The 20,071-nt window shown below is 43.8% G+C and overlaps 1 protein-coding gene across 4 annotated transcripts in view; it reads right to left on the bottom strand.

Moving 5' to 3' along the window:
- Window positions 1–656: 656 nt before the first annotated feature.
- The window catches only part of PARVB (parvin beta), a 70,673-nt gene continuing 51,258 nt past the window's right edge, over window positions 657–20,071 (bottom strand). For 3 of the 4 annotated variants that reach the window (XM_083366337.1, XM_083366338.1, XM_083366340.1), the window contains exons 6-13: window positions 17,783–17,898; window positions 16,887–16,945; window positions 15,159–15,178; window positions 13,649–13,710; window positions 12,172–12,240; window positions 10,661–10,762; window positions 5,884–5,956; window positions 657–2,296 (exon numbers count right to left, since the gene is read on the bottom strand). In XM_083366337.1, coding sequence (XP_083222463.1) covers window positions 2,220–2,296; window positions 5,884–5,956; window positions 10,661–10,762; window positions 12,172–12,240; window positions 13,649–13,710; window positions 15,159–15,178; window positions 16,887–16,945; window positions 17,783–17,898 — 578 coding nt within the window. In that variant the 3' untranslated portion in view covers window positions 657–2,219. The remainder of the gene's footprint in view (window positions 2,297–5,883; window positions 5,957–10,660; window positions 10,763–12,171; window positions 12,241–13,648; window positions 13,711–15,158; window positions 15,179–16,886; window positions 16,946–17,782; window positions 17,899–20,071) is intronic. The other variant, XM_083366339.1, reaches the window with a different exon arrangement.

Consider the following 20,071-nt stretch of genomic DNA (forward strand, 5'->3'; position numbering starts at 1 on the left):
GTTTGGTGGCAGCCATGCCTCAGATAGAAAGTCCATACAGAGAGTAGTAAGGACAGCCGAGAAGATCATATGAAGCTCGCTCCCTGGCATTCAGGATGCTGCTTGTAAGCGCTATGTGCTTGGAGCGCAAAGCATTGTTAGGGACCCCACATATCCACTTTACAGTCTGTTTTTGTTGCTCCCCTCTGGGAGGAGGTTTTGAAGTATTTGTAGCAGGACTACCCGATTCTGTAACAGCTTTTTGTTCCCTAGGCCATCCATCTGGTAAACAAGCAAGATTCGTTTTTCTCACCATGTACATGTATACATCCGAACTAGACTGTGTTGTTTCTCTGTGTCAGGTATATTCATAATTCTGTATTTATTTTTGTCATATTTACTAAGTCTATATTGGAGGGGGTGACCCTTTGAGAGCTGTCTGCAACGAAATTTCATTTTAATGTATGTCGATCAGTGTACATTCAAAGTGACAATAAAGTTATTATTCCATTCTGTTCTACAGGGAAATAGGATTTGTACTGTTAAGGAAGCTTCCACCTGCCATGAAGGGGCTGAGGTGCTTTGTAGCAGCTGGACAAACCATACTGACAAACCACTGTTGCCTTCTGTTGCACAGAATCTCTGAGAAATTGCTCATGACTTAAAATTTTGCATTTTTATTGGGAAATAGCCTTTGTTCAGATTTCAGATTTAATGCCAAAGTACAAATGAAGTGGTAGAAATGATGGAAAGTCTTTTACACCCAGCTCATGCACCAAAACAGGCAACCTTTTTCCACAGTCGTATTAGCAAATCTAATACTGTATGTTTGTGTTTAAGAGAGTGTTGCACAATGGAAAGGCGTTGAACCTCAACACAGGAAGCCCAATTTGTGACCTTTCCTCTGTAATCAACTTCTCACCAGTTCACAAAGCATTGGGCTATCAGGCAACGCCATTACAAGGCCAGTTTCCTTTACTTTTTAAAGAGAACAGAATGGGGAGACAGATGGTGTCCTTTCAAAAAATTCATTATTTAGCCACAAAAAGGCTGGACAAATGGCCGATGAGCGTTTGTACCCATCCAAAAACAATACAGCAGGATTTTCTTCTGCCAACCCATAATTTTGAAGTAAACATTTTTCATTCCATTCTCAAGACTTATTTTTCCTTCTTCCTCACTCAGTAGTAGCATTTGGTTTACCTATTTTTAAGTTTTTAAAATAAAGACTGGCTTAAAGATTATTTTAGGATTAGAGATCACCATTCCTTTGCAAGGCCATCAATCTCTGTCTTAATGAGGAATCCCCATTTGCAAACCAGGCTTTGTGGGAACCAACAACTCTACACGCCCAGAATTTTCATCAGAAAAGATCTATTTTATTCAAAACAGGCAACTATGCCCTCAGAGATTTACAATATACGGAGTAAAGTCAGGGGATAAGATGATATCAAAAAGGAAGCAATGCAGTCAAAGATTTAGAAAACAGTCTTAGATCAGAGCCCCCCCCCCAAAAAAGATGAAAAGAAAGCCTAGACGGCAAAAAGGAGATAAAATCACTCCTGTAAAATCTGGAAAACAGGAGCTCTCTTTTTCCCAAATGGATATCATTCTCATCCAGAGTACATTTTTTAAAATCCAGCTGCCACATCACAATTAGCATTCCTATAAGCCTCTGCCCTTTGCAAGCACTACAATGATCTTGCCAGGAAGGTCAGTGTTATTTCCATTACACTCTTAAGGTGGTGGGACTGGAGCATTTATCAAAACATGTTCAGAAGTGAGATGTGGAGCTCAGACTAAACCTATGCCAAGCTCCAAGATAGGGCACTTTCTTCTCAACCATGCCAGGCCATTTGCGACCCCCTCCCCCACTGCTGGAATAAGGCACTTTCGCACAAGAGAGGAGATTGTAAGGAGCAGTTCTGCAGCGGGCGAAAGTAGAACACGGATATTCCAGGGAGCAAAATTTCATTTCCAAATGGGCTCAAAGCACGGAGGGTTTACAGCACAAAAAGCAAACGGAAATCAGCCATTCTCAACCTGGTTGCGTCCAGATTATTGGACAACAGCTTTCATTCTTGAACCGGTCTCACTCACTTGGAGATAATAAGGAATTGCCTACCAACCCAGCTGAAAGCCACCAAGTTAGGAAACCGACTGGAAATACGACAAAACATAGGAAGGAAAATCAAGAGCAGTTTCCTGTCACACCCCTTGCACTCTCTGGAGAACTTCATTCACTCTGCGTTCTTGTACTTCGTGAATAAGTTGTATAAAACCCTCAGGGTGGACTTGAGATCCAGGTTGACGACATCTGAGGGATAAACAAAAAAGAAATCGTGTAGTGGCTTTTCTTTACCAAAACATGCTTTTGAATCCCAAATGAAAAAAGGGAAAGCACAACACCATTAAGGAAACATCAAACTCTGATGGTAAATAACATGTAAGAAAAGCAACTGGTATTTTTTACATTAATTTTCTTTCCCAACTAATATTAGTCCCTTCTTTTAGAGCCAATACAACTAAGAAAACAGCAAGTGTCACCCTTTTCCTGCCAATTTTGGAGATCTATAAAGGATTGTTTTAAAGCAGACGTGTCAAACACAAAGCCCGGGGGCCGGATCCGGCCCGTGAAGTGGTTTCATGCGGCCCGCGAAGCCATCCTGGAAACAGTGTGGGAACGGCCCGCACTGCCTTGGCCCTGGCCCAGAGACCCTCCTTCTGCCAGAGACCCTCAGATCTGTCCCACTCCTGCCCAGGCCCCCATAGGCACCCTTGATACGAACGATGTAGAGTTGGCCATGCCCACCCAGTAGGCCATACGCACCTCAGCCACGCCCACCCAGTAGGCCACACCCACCCTGGCCACACCCACCCGGCCCCCTGAGGGCAACCGCAATGCTGATGCGGCCCTCAATGAAATTGAGTTTGACACCCCTGTTTTAAAGGGTTTTATAACTGGATTAAAATCCACCTATAAAGGCAGTAAATCACAGCATTGATTTTAGGCAATTGTGTTACCAAACTCTGGCAGAGTGGCATAGGAGACTCCAGGCTGGGGGCACATCAAGGCTGTTCCCCTGTCTTTGTGACAATTTCACTCTTCTAGATACACATAAAAATGGTGAGAACATTAATATTCAACAAGTGTTGAAATACACTTACTACAGATGTTGGTAATTTCTAGGTTTGGAGCTCTGCTAAGCAAGTTGGGGGTGGGAAATGGCTTGACTTTGAAATTTCCAGGCTTCACAGCTTACTGTTTATTCTTATAAAATGAAGAATAAGAAGCAAGAAGCCGATCAACCCCATATGACAAAACAATCTGTTGGCCTGAAAAATGAGCAACTCAGCAGCTTGAAGAAAAAGGATCAAAAAGAAAAGTGGTCTACAAAACAAACTGTACATATAGATAAAAAAAAATCCGTAGAAAAGATTTCCTCCCCATGGGAAGAATGGCAAAGGGGAAGGGAAACCAAACTTCATGTGGCTGTAAAGAAGACAAATGTAATGTTCAGCTGTTTATCTAATTGCAAGTTCTCAAGAACCAATCTGGGATTTTCATAGCTGTAAGGTTCCACAATATTTTCATTCATTACTTCGATAAATTGGTTAAGGAAATGCTTCTCAGATCAGTAGATAATACAAAACTGAGAGAAGTGGGAGACGGGAACAATTCAAAGTGAAATGGATGTTTTCAATGCCATTGAAACTTTGAATAGTCACTAAAAGGTAAAGGTAAAGGTTCCCCCACACATATGTGCTAGTCATTTCCGACTCTAGGGGCCGGTGCTCATCTCCGTTTCAAAGCCGAAGAGCCAGCGCTTGTCCGAGGACGTCTCCGTGGTCATGTGGCCGGCATGACTAGACGCCAAAGGCGCACGGAACGCTGTTCCCTTCCCACTCTAGTGGTCCCTATTTTTCTACTTGCATTTTTACGTGCTTTCAAACTGCTAGGTTGGCAGAAGCTGGGATGAGTAACAGGCGCTCACTCTGTTACGTGGCACTCGGGATTCGACCCGCCAAACTGCCGACCTTCTGATCGACAAGCTCAGCTAAATGAATGCCTTAAGCCAGGGGTGTCAAACTCAATTTCATTGAGGGCCACATCAGCATTGCGGTTGCCCTCAGGGGGGCGGGTGGGTATGGCCAGAGTGGGCGTGGCCTGCTGGGTGGGCGTGGCTAGAGTGTGTATGGCCTACTGGGAGGGCGTGGCCAGCTCTACATCGTTGGCATCAAGGGTGCCTATGGGGGCCTGGGCAGGAGTGGGACAGATCTGAGGGTCTCTGGCAGAAGGAGGGTCTCTGGGCCAGGGCCAAGGCAGTGGGGGGCCGTTCCCTCACTGTTTCCAGGATGGCTTCGCGGGCCACATGAAACCACTTCGCGGGCCGCATCCGGCCCCCGGGCCTTGTGTTTGACATGTCTGCCTTAAGCCAAGGGTTACCTGTAAAAAATATTTCTTTCGGAATTAGAATACACTGACACCAAACATTATAGTGTCTGGAGATATCAGGTTAATTTCAGTTTGTCCATTTGTGTTTACAGTAGAATGAAGTTTTATCTTTAGTGCTAGTTTTGGTTTATATCTTTATGGATTAAATTTCCTGTTGACATCAAGGTGAAGTCATGCTTAGTCTTTCTTGAGATCTAAAGCAAATTTCAGTGATAGTTTCAGAATTATCTTAGTATTGGGGATATTTATTAGGGATAAAAATTCTTATTGGCATTAGAGTGAATTTAGGATTAGGGGCTCTCTGGGAAGAAATAATCCGGGAAGAAATAAAGCCTTTATTTTTTTTTATCTTTAGTGCTAATCTAAGAACCATCTTGGGGTACAGATTGTGTTGAACACTTCAAGCTAAACATTCCTGTTTGGAATGAAGTACGATTTTAGGTTAAGGATAAACATCCTTGATCTTCTCACTTTTTATTTAATGGCTTTATTTATGGTGAGGTTTTATGGTTAGTGTTGTCTGAGAATTGTCCTATAGAACAGGGCTTTTCAACCAGTGGTACGGGTACCACCTGTGGTACACTGGCACCTGGCAGATGGTGCGCGACCATTCTAGAAAAGTGGTAGCAGGGAAGGGGGAATGAGCTAAACTGGTGGCAGCACCGCACAAGCCTGAGCAAGGCTGTCAGGGCTCAGCGGAAGCGCCAGGATCAGCGCCAGTCTCCATCTGGAGCTCGGTGCTGATCCTGACGCGTCTGCTGAGCCCAGAAGAAGCGCCGATCAGCTGGAATGTTGCAGCATCTCCAGGGTCTTGTGACTTACATTCAGATGCTTGGCAACTGATTCATATTTATGACGGTCACAGTGTCCCAGGGTCAGGTGAAGTGACCAAAACCTGCTGCAACTGCCCAGCAGATGGGGGGAATAAAAACCAAACACCCCCCCATCCCACCCCACTGCCAATCCTCAACAGAAATGCTCACAACAATGAAAACCTCGGCCAGGAGGAAGAGCGCCGCCGGGCGGGCAGGCAGGTGTCTTGCTCGGCTGTGGCTTGGGAGGCACTTTTTTCAGTCCCATTGTAACTTCGAACAGTCACTAAGCGAACTGTTGTAAGTCAAGGACTACCTGTACTTCAACACTTTTTTCCTTTTTTTTTTTTGGTCAAGTTTTTGACACCTAGCTAGGCGACTGGTGGTCCTCGGATGTTGCCATATCCTAAAAGTGGTACGATGGGTGAAAAGGTTGAAAAGCCCTGCTATAGAACAGTTTTAGTTTACACGTAATGCTTAGGGTTTAAAATTGCCAGTGGCATTAGGATAGGCAGGATTAGTTTAATACTGTCCTCATTTGCAAGAAGCAGTTGTTCATCTCCTCTACTCAGACATAAAAATCCACATGGAAGGTCCTAAGTTCATTTTCTGAGAAGCCATGTCTTCAGGCACTACCTTCCGGTTGTGCTTTTGGTTTCTTCAGCCCCGCATCTTGCATCAGCTCAAAAGCAAAGGAGACATTGTGAACCTGAAGAAGGAATCAGACGATATAAAGATGTGATCAGACTCTTGTAACGGCTAGTAACCCCTTTTCTGAGTAACCAATGTTACGAAAAGGCAATAGTTGATATTCATCCAATGCAAGGAGAGGCTAAACCATGGGTCTTCAAACTCGGCCCTTTTATGACTCATGGACTTCAACTCCCAGAATTTCTCAGCCAGGCATGCTGGCTGAGGAATTCTGGGAGTTGAAGTCCATGAGTCATAAAAGGGCCGAGTTTGAAGACCCCTGGGCTAAACCTTGTATTCTTCACGTTATGCTGGTGATTTACAGCTGTTGGAATGCTGAGATGTGTGGACTTCAACTCCCAGAATTCTCTGGGCTGAGAAATTCTGGGAGTTGAAGTCCGTTTATCTTCAAGTTCCCAATGTTGAAAAATAGTTGACTTAGGCTTATCTAAATGCGTCCCACTTATGTATTGTCTGTTTGCAGGGGTGTCCACTGGGTGTGGTCAAAAAAGTCAAGATGACAGCAGCAATGATGCAACTGAAGCTCTGTCCATTTTTTTTTCCTAAAAAACATGTCATAACTAGACAAAGTCTCTGACTGGGCAGTTAACAGCCATATTTTTGTTTTTTCTGTCTACTTTTTTTTTTGGGGGGGGGGCTCCTACATTCAAGGTTGCCTTCCCTTCAGGTAAATAAGGATCACATTGAAAAGGCATTTGTTGCAGGTCAGTTACATCACTCTGGGGGTGATCAGATCAGATATACAAAAGCAGTTAATATAATGAACCAATTGGTAACAGAACACGTGCCCTCAGTTCAACTCTGCTTCCAGGCACACGCACATGTACAGATAGTCTTTGACTTACAATGACTTGTTTAACAACTGTTTGAAGTTACAACGGCATTGAAAACAGTGACTTACAACTGATCTGTCACATGTATGACCACTGCAGCATCCTCACAATTATATGATGAATATTTGTGCAGTTGGCAACCGGTATTTATTTATGACGGTAGCAGCATCCCAGGGTCACGTGATTGTCGTTTGCAACATTCCAGCTGACTTTCAACAAGGAAAGTTAATGAGGAAAGCAAGATCAGCTTAACAACTATGGCAAAAAAGGTCACAAAAGTAGGCAGGCCTTAACAAATGGACTGCCTGGCAAATGGAAGTTGTCTTAGCAAAGTCATAAAACACTGCCAACTTGTTCTGGGGTGTCTTTTAATTTCCCACTTTAAACTAAACTTTGGGGATTTCCTTGGATTCTCATCCAAGCCCTAATCAAGTCTGATCCTGCTTAGCTTCCAAGTCTAAATCTGAGCATCCCTACCATCCATTGCATCTTAATGAAAATACAACAAATGGAGTATAAATGTTAAGTGAACACCTTTGTTGAGGACTACAGTATATTACAAAGACCCTGAGTTGTCCCACATTAAAATGAACAGCATATACATTTGATAAATAAATAAAAAAGGCGGACCTAGGGTTAAGTCTAATAATTCTGCAGGATCGATGACATTTACAAATGCATGTGGGTGAACAAAAAAAAATGTTTCCTTGTGACAGGACAATTCCCTCTCTTTCTTTCTCTCCCTTTTTTTTTAAAAAAATGAGCTAGTATTAAGGATTACATTGGCACAGCAGGAAACAATTCAATTAAAGTTACCCATAGCAATGTAACTTGGGGCAGTAAAAACAGGGAAAGGCATTCTCCCTCTTGGAATTAATGTTGATTTTAAAAGGTTGCCTGATTCCACTTTCCAATTCTTGCTTGGTTCTCATTCATTACTGCTGCCTCCTGCTGGCAGTACAAGGTATTGCATCAGCATTAAGGAATTCCAAAGGTCTATTTTCACCTTTTCCGGAACATTCCGAATGCAGGATGCATTCGGTGACAAAGACCTCCCAGTGCACGGGTGTCAAACTCGCCACATCATGTGACGTGTCGTGATGTATCTCAATTCTTTTTGCATTGCCGGTGATCCTCCAATCTCTGACACAAATGCATTATTCCCCTCACTCTAATATGCCACAGTTATTTCGGCCTTGTTAACAAAGAGGGGATAGCAACTTCTCGTTCTCAATGTACAGCAATCAGAATTCGCATCTATGGGGAAAAGTCTGATCACTTGGTGGTTTCTTATCCAGGGACTAATCACACCAATCCCTTAACTTAACTTTTACCCGCAGGTTAGTGCTATTGCTGGATGAGGCAAAAATATTTTAGATCTCAGTCAACGTTGTGCTCTCACGCACACCACCCATGCACCACAGTGAAGCTACTGGATCTGTTGCTGTGACTCGCCAGCTGCTAAAGTGGTTTGATTTGTAGCTAAGGTTCACAGCACATTTTCACACAGCTGCAGACTAGTAACCCAACCAGTCCAGTCTTCAACTGTAAGGGAGCCCGCTCTTCATGGCTTTAAGTCATAATGGTTGTAAAGCAAGTCATTGTGTGGCCAACCCAATTTTTTGCAGCAGTCATTAAATGAATCACCACAGTGATTTAAGTGAATCTGCAATCGTTAAGCAAGCACTGTGGCTGTTTAAGCAAACGCATTGTCTGCTATAGGGCCTTTTTGCTATAAACCAAAAGTAAACGCTGATTTTCAGGGAAAAAAATCGCAAATTGCACTCATGTGACCAGAGACTGCTGAAAGCAGCCCTAAATGCGGGCTGGTTGTTGAGCACCTGAAATGTGGTCATGTGACCGCGGGGGGGGGGGGAAGAGAGTGACCATTGGAACTTCAGAACTGGTTCATAAGTACTTTTGGAGGGTTTATTGTTACTCTGATTGGTTGCTAAGCAATCGGTCATTAAGTCAAGGACTATCTGTATTCAGGAAATGTCATGGATTGCCTCTACCAGAAGTAGACAAAGCAACAATCAGGCCTGGAAGAGCAGTAGAGGGAAGAGCATTTTAAGGAGACCGTGGTCTGACCTCTTCTTTAAAAGCCATCATTAAAATTCCACCCTATTAGATAATCTTCATCCCATCTCCAACCTTCCCTTTCTGGGGAAGGTTGTTGAGAACATGGCTGTGTGGCAGCTCCAGAGGGTTCTGGATGAAATGGATTATCTAGACCAGGGGTGTCAAACTCGCAACATCACGTGACGTTTCGCGACATATCGCGACTTTTTCCCCATTGCCGGCAATGGGGTGGGTGCGTTTTCGGCGTGACGCATCCAGCCCATGGGCCGGCAGTTTGACACCCCTGATCTAGACCCTTTCCAGTCAGGATTCAGGCCTGGAGATGGAATGGAAACCGCACTGGTCATGCTCTTTGATGATATCTGGCAGGGTCGGGATGGGGGCAGCAGGTCCATTCTTGCTCTACTTGCCCTCAGCAGTCTTCCAACACCATCGACCATGGTATCTTTCTTGGGCAGCTTCAGGAGTTGGGAGGCTGTATATTGGCCTGGTTCTCTTCCTTCCTCTGGACTCACTCTCAGTCGGGGTTGATAGCAGTGGTGGGATTCAAACACCTGAACAACCGGTTCTCTTATTGGATTCAGGCCTGGGCCTCTGAGGCCTAGAACAGACTTCCGGAAGTGGCATCCATGCACTTCCGGTGGGCCGCCTCCCAGGCCTAGACTGGACTTCCGTAAGCAGTGTGCATTCAGCTAGTTCTCCGAACTCAGCAAAATCTAGCTACCAGTTCTGCTGAACCCCACCACTGGTTGATAGGAAACAAGAGGTTCAGCCCTTGTCCCGTTTTGCAGGGTCCCGCAGGGTTCAGGACTTTCTCCACTTCTGTTTAACATCTACATGAAGCCGCTGGGTGAGATCACCTCCCACCGTGGGCTGATATATCATCAATATGCTGATGTCTCGGCCCGTGGTAAGTTAAGTGAAGCTGTGACTTCCCTCTTGTGGTGCTTGGAAACTGTTAAAAGACTGGATGGAAAGAAATGGGCTGAAACTGAATCCTGGCAAGATGGAAAGGCTCTGGCTTTGAGGTTCTTTAGTCCCTACAGAAATGCCACCTTTGGTCTTGGCTGGAGTGACACTGCCCCAGATGGACCTAGTATATAATCTGGGGATTCTTCTGGACTCACAACTCCTACTCAAGGAGCAGGTGGCAGTTGTGGCCAGGAGGGACTTTTCGCAACAGCTGGTTCTGCACCAGTTATGCCCTTTCCTGGCCTGATCATCTCTGTTCATAGTTACCCACATTCTTAGCTGCTTCCCCTTTTGCATCCTCTACATGAGGCTGTCCTTGAAAAATATGGTTTTGTGCAGGCCTAGATGTGCACGTGTCATCTCTCATGGGGGAACTGCGTTGGCTGCCAATTTGCTTTTGGATCGAATTCAAGGTACAAGCTGTCACCTTCAAAGCCCTACATGACTTGGGACAAGATCACATTTACCTGACCCACCAGATAAGGGAGGCATGGAAGGCTATAGCTCCCCTCTTCTAGAGAGGTCCATCTAACGAGACCAAGAAGGACTTCTCCATGGTGGCTCCCTCTGTATAGAACATCATCCAGAGAGATAAGATTGGTCCCCACTTTGACACTTTCACAAGGCCCTCAATACCTGGTTTTTCCAACAGGCCTTATTTGACCGTTGTCATCAGGAGGATGGGGTGGGGGTGTTATTGCTTTTTTTATATTGGGTTTTTATCCTTATAAGCTGCCTGAAGTCACTGAGATAGAGCTGGGCAGTCATATAACTTTTCATAAATAAATAAAATGCCCGATGTAATCACTGCTCACCTTCTGATCCAAACTTTCAGGTGTTAAGAAGAAGTGATGTAGAGGAACAAAATAATCTTCAAGGAGGCCCATCAGTAGCACCAAGTAGACGCCATCTGCAAACTGAGAAGAAGGGCCAGATAGGAAAATGAGAATCAAGGGGCAGCATAATCTTACTGGGCTGAAGATCTTCCAGCCAACATGGCCAGCACCGCATCGGGCAAGCTGAGTCTGAGCAGAATACTCAACAGTTTGGGGTATTAATCTGCAGCTAAGGAGGGAAACCTTAAGAGGATGTCTAGAAGAATTCCCAAAGTATTCCCAGGTGACCCAGGAATTGATCAATTCCCATTCAGATTTCAGCTGGCCTCCAGCTATGGGATAAAAAGCCTCCCAACCTTGCTTTTGAGCTGACAGATACTGAAGAGTGCAATGGCACCCGCTTAGAACACAGAGTAATAGGTTAGAAGGGACCTATTAGAGGTCTTCTAGTCCCATCCCCTGCTCAAGCAAATTCATTTATTTTATTTTATTGAATTTGTATACCGCCCTATTCCCGTAGGACTCAGGGCGGTTTACAGGGCAGTTAAAACCATGAAATACAAAAATTAAAATCAATTAAAACAATTAAATTAAATTCAAGCCCCAAGAGCAAATCTGAAACCCAGTTAAATTAACAACCCCACAGTCTAGACCAAACAGATCAAAGAGCCAAGTTTTCAGGTCCCGGCGAAATGAGCGAAGGTCGGGGGCAGTCCTAAGTTCCGTGGGTAGTTGGTTCCATAGGGCAGGCGCACCCACAGAGAACACCCTTCCCCTGGGAATAACCCGCCAGCATTCATTAACCGGCGGTACCCTGAGAAGGCCCTCCCTGTGGGGGCGCACAGGACGATGGGAAGATGATGCCGGCAGCAGGTGTTCCCTTAGATAGTCCGGACCCAAGCCATTTTTAGGGCTTTATAGGTCATTACCAGCACCTTGAAACTTGCACCTTGATACAAATGGCTGTCCAAATGGAAAAACTTCTCCCATCCATATTTGGGGACACAAGCAACAAAATAAGCTGGTTGCCAAGATAGTTCTAAATGACCAGCAGTTCATTAGCAGCTTTTATTACTGGCCCAAATAGCTAGAGCAGTGATGGTGAACCTTTTAGAGACCGAGTGCCCAAACTGCAACCCAAAACGCACTTATGTATCATCGGGTGCCGGGTGGGCGTGGCCCATTGGGTGGGTGTGGCTGCAGTGGTAGCTGCAGACTGGGTGAGACTAAAAAGTTCAATCAATCAATTCCAACTTTGCGAGAACTTTTTTTCTCTCACACGAAGTTGATTAATTGAACCTTTTTGGTGGGGAGGGGTACATGGCGGCAGAGGCCTAAAGCGAAAAGGTTTTATAAAACCCAGCTGAAGGCCTAGGACTGGGGCGACAGCATGCGTGCCCACAGAGAGGGCTCTGTGTGTCACCTGTGCCACAGGTTTGCCACCACGGAGCTAGAGTATAAATATCCAATATTGTTCCTAGATGTCTTACCTGGCTTTCTAATTCCGACACCTCCAAATTCAGCTTGTTTAAGTGCTTGTTTACAAAAGTGATCAAGGACTGAAAAGTGGGGAAGGATACAGGGATTAGAGAAATAAATGTCCAACCAATATTCATTTTTTTAAAAAATAAATAAATAATAATAGTAACGGAGTCTAACTATTTAGAATTCAAAGTAACATTTAAGCCTTCCACTCAATTGTTAGGTCCTGCATAGCAACATAGTCAAGTTCTCAGTTTTAATAAAAGGAGCAGAAGTTTTACCTGCAGCACAACAGTGATACATATGGAAAACCCCCAAATGCTGCTTGCATCACTCTGCCCCTCCCCCTTTTGTACAACTCCTGTAGAGTCGTAACAAAATTTATAATATTTGGAATTTAGGGGAGTTTCACATAACTGCCCAAGAAGTCTAATAATTTCCCACGAGCTTATTCAGATGAACAGAGGCAGCATTGAGCACAAAGTTATCTCAAGACAAGCTCAACCCTTGGTAATGCTATTGTCAATGCTGCCAACATTGGATGTTTTTGCATTGACAATAGATGGAAATGTAGCCATCTTTTTCCTTTCGCTTTTAGAGTTAGATGATGCTGGGGCAAGGATGTGAATGAGAGTCCAGCTAGACATAACAACACTAAACGTAGCGTGAGAATCAAGGTTATTGAGCCCAGAGCTGATAAAGAATTGGCAGGCTGCAGAGCTGGAGAGGAAGCTTGCGCTTCAAGCTAATTGGGGAATGTGATTTATGACTGTTAATTGGAGGAGGGAATTGTGCTTTGATACTATGTGCCCAGGGGTGGGGAATTCAGTTTTTGGCTTCGATTATGCAGTGCCGATGTTATGCTACTCAACTAAAAGATCCTCAAAGTTCTTTTGAAGAGTTTCATTTGTCGGAACCATGACAGCTATTCTGTGAAAATAGCAACCTAAAGGGACAGGATATGGAGTTCTTAGCATTACTCGACTTACAACAACAACTAAGCCATTTGTTAAGTGAGTTTCGTCTCATTTTATGATCTTATTTTGCCACAGTTGTTAAGTGGATCACTGCACTTGATAAGTTAGTAACCAGGTTGTTAAGGGAATCCGCTTTCCTCGCTGACTTTGCTTATCAGGTGGTCGCAAAAGGTGATCACATGACTTTGGGACACAGCAACAGTCATAAATATGAACCAGTTGCCAAGCATCTGAATTTTGATCACATGATCATGGGGATGCGGCAAAGGTCATAACTGTGAAAAACAGCCATAAGTCACATTTTTCAGTGGTGCTGTAACTTTGAACGGTCACTAAATGAAACGTTGTGAGTCAAGGACTACCTGTACTATATCCCAGGAGTCTAAATATCCTGTTCTTCATTTAGTTGCATAAACTGGTCCCTGATGATGCTTTTTCGGTGCACCGAGATAAGCAAGCATTCTGCAGTAAACAAAGTAATGAAGTGGCTCATTAAACACTATTTTACCTTTTTTACCACACTTAGTTTATCTGGGGCATGGTCAAAGAGTGTATCAAAGGCATCTCGTTCTGGTTTAGGAGAGAAAAAGAAAAGTTTTATTAAAATGGCTGTTAAAATGCCGAGAATTCAATGGAAAGAATTATACATAATGATTTTTATATACAGCACAGCATAAAATGAAAACATGACTAAGCATATGTATCTAAAAGGAAGATGGTTTTAAATTTAAGATGATATTGTTTTCTAAAAGAATAAATAAAAGTCAACACAAGACAAAAATATTACATGCTACCTTGCTTCCCAACCAAATCCCGTGGATTTTTCCTCATAAATGTGTACATCTGTCTGTATGTAAGACTATACTTCTATACGTGTACAATGTGTATCGAGAGATATGTGTACATAGATATGTGTCAGAAGCCACAGGCCCACAAAACAGCAGACACCAGGAAAATAAGTACCTACTTGAATTAACAACTACTGGTTAAATTTAGCTGCCTGTAAAATGTAACACCCCATTTATGAAAGTAATTCATTTTACAACTGCAAATAGCAGTCATTCGCTTGCACACACAAACCATTCTCACACCTAAAAGCACAAAACTACACAGATATATATACACACCCACTCACTCCAGGAACCCTCATCTTCCTATGGGGTCAACACAGCATTCTAGGTTTGTCAGGATTCAACCAGTAGCAGAACAACGTTTTAATCCAATGTTTCTTAACCTTGCCAACTTTAAGATATGTGGACTTCAACTCGTAGAATTCCACAGCCAGCATGCTGATTGAGAAGCCCAGAAATTAGAGAAAATGGAAAGATGCAATAGGGAAGACCAGCAGGACTTTGTCTCCAGCATGAGCAATGGTCTCGACCAGGGGTCTTCAAATTTGGCCCTTTTATGACTTGTGGACTTCAACTCCCAGAACTCCTCAGCCAGCCATGTTGGCTGAGGAATTCTGGGAGCTGAAGTCCACAAGTCATAAAAGGGCCAAGTTCGAAGACCCTTGGTCTGGACTGAGCAAAACTACAGCCAACCTAGACACAAAATGCTTAACGCAGAGGTGATAATGATAAAGAGCCTTGGTGGAGCTGTGGGCTAATGCCTCCTTAAGTAACACCAGCTGCCTGCAATTAGTGCAGGTTCGAGTCCCACCAGGCTCAAGGTTGACTCAGCCTTCCATCCTTCCGAGGTAGGTAAAATGAGGACCCAGATTGTTGGGGGCAATTAAGCTGACTTTGTAATAATGCTGCTTGGGGGGGTTGTGAAAGCCCTAATAAGCAGGCATATACATAGAATGAAGGCTACTGCTAAGCTTGTAAGCCGCCCTGAGTCTTCGGAGAAGGGCGGGATATAAATGGAATTAAAATAAATAAAATAAATAAAATAAATATTTCATATCGTTAATCATAATAAATCTGAAGAGTTTAAGCCACTATTTAAGCTACAATTTCACTTGGCATCTTGCTCTCAAGGTACTGTTATTTTCCAAGTTAAAATCTTTTACTTACCAAACCGTCCCATCATCATTCTGGAAACAAGAAGTTTAAAGAAAAAATTAATGACTTTCTAAACGTTCATAGTTCTTAAGTTTTTTTTTCTTGATCTGATGTTTCTAGCCTGCAGAGGTTTTTTTCAAGCCAGACAGAATTGCTGTCCATCTCCCGGCACATCATGGAATGACAGTATGAATTTCCAAGGACTTTCCGCTTCCATTGAGACATCCATTTCTGTCCCCTTCTAATCTCTATGTCTTTGGTCTGCTTTTCTGCCTGCACGGTAAGAGGGGCTGTCCTGAATTCCCACTCACAAGGATGGAGACGTTTCTTGCCCCACCATGCCATTTCTTCCTCTGACGGGGAAAAGTTCAGGATCGGGAATTTCAGAAAGCAGTTATCCCAGACAGGTGAGAGGAAAGAGCTTTGAAAAAAACTTTTTTTCCCTTTGGAGAAAGGACACAGCTGAAAAGGAGAATATACCAAAATCTGTTCCTTCTCCAAAAGAGAGGATCAATAAGCTACAGGAGCCAGAAGACAGTCCATGCTGGAATTCACAGCAGGACCAAGGGACAATACTTGTGGGGAAAGCTCTTTTCTGCATACTTATACCAGCCTTTCAGCTTCCATCAACATTGGTTCCAATTGGAAGTTCTTCCCTGACTGCTTTGGGAATCAAGCTTGGCTATCCAGGAGAGTAGCACCAGGACACCAGGAAAACTCATCACCTCTTCTTTGGATCAACCTGCTGCTCTGGAAACCACAGGAAGACCTGGAACCTCACTATCAGCAAAGAAGCCCCTTTATGTGTTTAAACTGCTCCTCTCAGCTTTCCTCTGGCATTCAAGCTGCTTTGCCTATTTGCTTAGGACAGGGGTCTTCACACTTATGACTTGTGGACTTCAACTCCCAGAATTCCTCAGTCAGCGTGCCTGGCTGAGGAATTCTGGGCGTTGAAGTCCCCAAGTCATAAAAGGGCCAAGTTTGAAGACCCCTCACTTTAGGGTAACTTCTAGCAACTTCATCGGGAAATCAGGACACCACACCAGGGGATTTAAACCTGCATCCCACATCTGCCTCTGCAGCTTGCAAAATTACTTTAGAGGTCCTCGGACAAGCGCTGGCTCATCGGCTTTGAAACGGAGATGAGCACCGGCCCCTAGAGTTGGAAACGACTAGCACGTATGTGCGGGGGAAAACTTTACCTTTACCTATGTGCTATATACAAGTAGTCTTCATTTGGCAACCAGAATTGAGACCAGCAACTCAGAAGTGGTCACTAAGCGCCTGTGCTGATCTTACTTCAGCTTTGCTCTGCCTTTTCTCTTTGGAGAAGAGAAATGATATACGTGAAAATAGGTTGCAGAGTTGTTTTTTCGTCACTGTCATAACTGCAAATGGTCACTGAAGGATGCGGTTGCTGAATGAGGACTAACTGTAATTGCTTTGGTGTATCAAAATTGGTAATCAGTGTTATTGAACGTTTTGGGGACGGAGTGGAGTGGGGATGGAGTGGGCTTCTTAATGCTTACTCATGCCACTTAGAGTCACTGTTGTGAGATGGGTGGATAAATGAATTGCCTAAATAAAATCAATAAATATTACAGTTATTAAAGAGAGAGTCCCAATAAGAGGATAAAGAAAGCAATGCTTTCTGATCTGATTCCAGAGAATAATTCTACGTGCCAGCCAAAAGGAAGCAACTCAACTTTGTGCACACAGCAATAAAAACACAGAGCTTACTCCGTTGTAGTAGTGATCTCCTCGGTCACATGGGCCGTCTGAAGTAAGCCTTCTCGCTTCTGGAAGAAAATCAGAGTCAGGACTAGTGAAATGCTAAAAGAACTAACTGAAGAAGTGCACAGGAATGAAACCTTACAAGAAAGTGATTGTGATATTTTTGCTAACTAGAGGAGCAGAATGAGAGAAGGACCAGTTCTCCTTTTTCTCAAACCAATAGAAATAATAAAAGTGTGAAACCTCTCTGAAGGCAGGAGACAACCTAACCAGATACACTTTCCTGCCTTTAGCAAAAAAAAAAAAAAAGAAAGAAAGAAAAATATCGCATCCACATCTGGACAAAACTTTAAATGAAAGAATCACTTAAATTTGAATCAGCAGTGTGCGGCAGCAGCAAAAAAAAAAAACTAATACAGCCCCTGGCTGTATATACAGAGGCATAGAATCAAAATCACGTGAAATATTAGTACCGCTTAATAAATCCTTAGTAAGACCACACCTGGAATACTGCATCCAGTTTTCGTCACCACAGTACAAAAAAAAATGTTGAGACTTAGGAAAAAGTGCAAAGGAGAGCAAGAGGTTTTCCCACGGACTGGAGGGGATGTGGTTTTGCGTGCTGCCTGCATCCCACGCATGGGACTTCGCTTGTTTGCGCGGCCCGGTTTCTGGCATGCCGCAACCCAGTGCCGGCCCACAGACCAGGAGTTGGGGACCCCTGCTCTACTGGATCAAACCAATAGCAATGGGCATTATGGGCATTGTCTACATTTCAAAAATTATTTTTTTAAAAAACCAATCTATCTGAAGTGAGTGTATTACTTTTTTTAAATTTTTACAGTACCACATAGCTTAATTACACAGGCACAAAAAGCTTAACATCTTGCTTGGGTACCTACCCTTACAACGACCACTTGCACAGAAACATGTTCAGGGAGACGAATAGTAGCCCGGAAATGCATAGCCAGAGCTACCAGCAGGTGGAGGATGGACACCAGGTTCTTGCCATGGATCACTGAAGAAAGAAAGCAGAAAATCATCAAGGCAACTTTTGAACGTGTTGGGCTGTCTTTAGGTGGGAGCCTATTTAATTCCACTCCAGGAAAATCTTGATTGTCTGTCTGTCTGTCTGTCTGTCTGTCTGTCTGTCTGTCTGTCTGTCTGTCTGTCTATCTATCTATCTATCTGGAAGAAAAGCAAAACAAATGAGTTCCGATTTTCTTGCACAAGTTGTAAGTGTAAATTAACCTCTTACCTTACGATTACATTATTCCATTTTTTTATAATGTCTATGTTTCCCTAAACATCAAAAATGTACATCGTACTTTCATTTTTGTTTTCTGTATCGTGCAAAAAGTCAATAAGGGTTTTCCAATCAGCATGAAATTTAGATAAAAAGCTGCCAATTGACCATCTCAGCAAGTTCTGTTATTTTCACCATCCATTTGTCCATTGTGGGTCTTTCCCCACTTTGAGCATGTAATCATTTCACTGCAATTGTCATAGACAAAAGTAAATCCAGAAAAATCTTTAGAAAGCCTCTCTTTCATCACAATTTGTGGGGTCCTCCCACCCTTGCGGATGCCGTCTAATTGGAAGGAGCTTTATTCCGTTCAAACCCTATGTCAAAACCAGAAACCTGTTTTTTGTTTTGTTTTTCCCATTTTGGCCCAAATTTGGGAAGGGGAAAGAGATGCCTCATTCTGCCTCTTCCATCTCTCCTTTTGGATCTCCTTTCTCCGAATGTTCCCTGGCCACAGCCAACCCATTTCTTCAAGGCAACCCAACTCACTACTAGGCTGTCCTTCAAGTTTGGCTGTGGGGCGCACACACCCAGCCTCCGCCATCTGGGGCTGATGACTACCTGGAACATGAGAAGGCAGCCCAACAAGGCCAAAGGGAAACTAGGATGGCGACCCTTTCTGCGAAACCCTACTGCAGGGTTTCCCAACCTCAGCAGCGTTAAGATGTGTGGACTTCAACTGACAGGATGCTGGCTGGGGAATTCGGAGGGGGGAGGAAGTTGTTGTTTATTAAATTTATTTGCTGCCCATCTTGTTTCGAAGCAAGTTAAAGTTAAAAAAGGTAAAGGTTCCCCGGCACATGCATGCTAGTCATTTCCGACTCCAGGGGCCGGTGCTCATCTCCGTTTCAAAGTCGAAGAGCCAGCGCTTGTCCGAGGACGTCTCTGTGGTCATGTGGCCGGCATGACTAGACGCCAAAGGGGCACGGAACGCTGTTACCTTCCCACCGGAGTGGTCCCTATTTTTCTACTTGCATTTTTACGTGCTTTCGAACTGCTAGGTTGGCAGAAGCTGGGACGAGTAACAGGCGCTCACTCTGTTATGAGGCACTCGGGATTCGATCTGCCAAACTGCCAACCTTCTGATCGACAAGCTCAGCGTCCTAACCCACTGAGCCACCGTGTCCCTAGGAAATTAAAGTTAACAAGGTTAAAAGCTCACATCTTTTGTTGTCAAAGTTGGAAACTACTCAGTGGCACTGGCTTCCAGATCAATGCGTAAGATTGAGCTGGCAAGAAGTGGGCTCCAGCTGCCTATCCCAAGTGCCTCCCTTAGCCAACTGCTTGGGAATAAAACTGACAGCAAAGGACACATTGCCGAGATCTCGGCCTTTGTGCCACTGCATAAGACAGCTTGCCTCTGAATAGGAATGCTTCCGTGAAAGTTGGCGAGTGTCGTGAATCACTTGGCTTTCCCATTAAATATCACATGAACTCCAAGAACCAGATGGTCCAAGATCAGTGTCCTTTCGTCTAGAGAACCTGCAGCAGGACAAGGCAGTAACACCCCTTCCCAATCTTTCGCCAATGCAGGTACTATTCTGAGATACAGACGGTCAGAGGTTTCCAGTAGCTGCAATGGCATAAAGCCAAGCTGTATCAGATCAGTGGCAGAAGCATGCTAATATTTATTTTTGCTACTGTGGGCATAAGGGGAGCTCTGCAGATTAGGAAAGCTGGCCAGGTCACATGTGATGAGATGTTCTAAATCTAAACGTTTGCACTTTCTCAGTTTTTTTTCATATCCATTGCCTCTTAAAAGATCTGGATGAATTTAAAACAACAAAGCACTCAGATCTATTCCTCATTCTCATTCCAGTGCAGTAAATCCAGGCTCTCTTTCAAGAATAGCCTGGAAAACATTCATAAAGAATGCAGACAGAAA

This window comes from Vipera ursinii, assembly GCF_947247035.1.
Source record: "Vipera ursinii genome assembly, chromosome: 6".
Taxonomy (NCBI): domain Eukaryota; kingdom Metazoa; phylum Chordata; class Lepidosauria; order Squamata; family Viperidae; genus Vipera; species Vipera ursinii.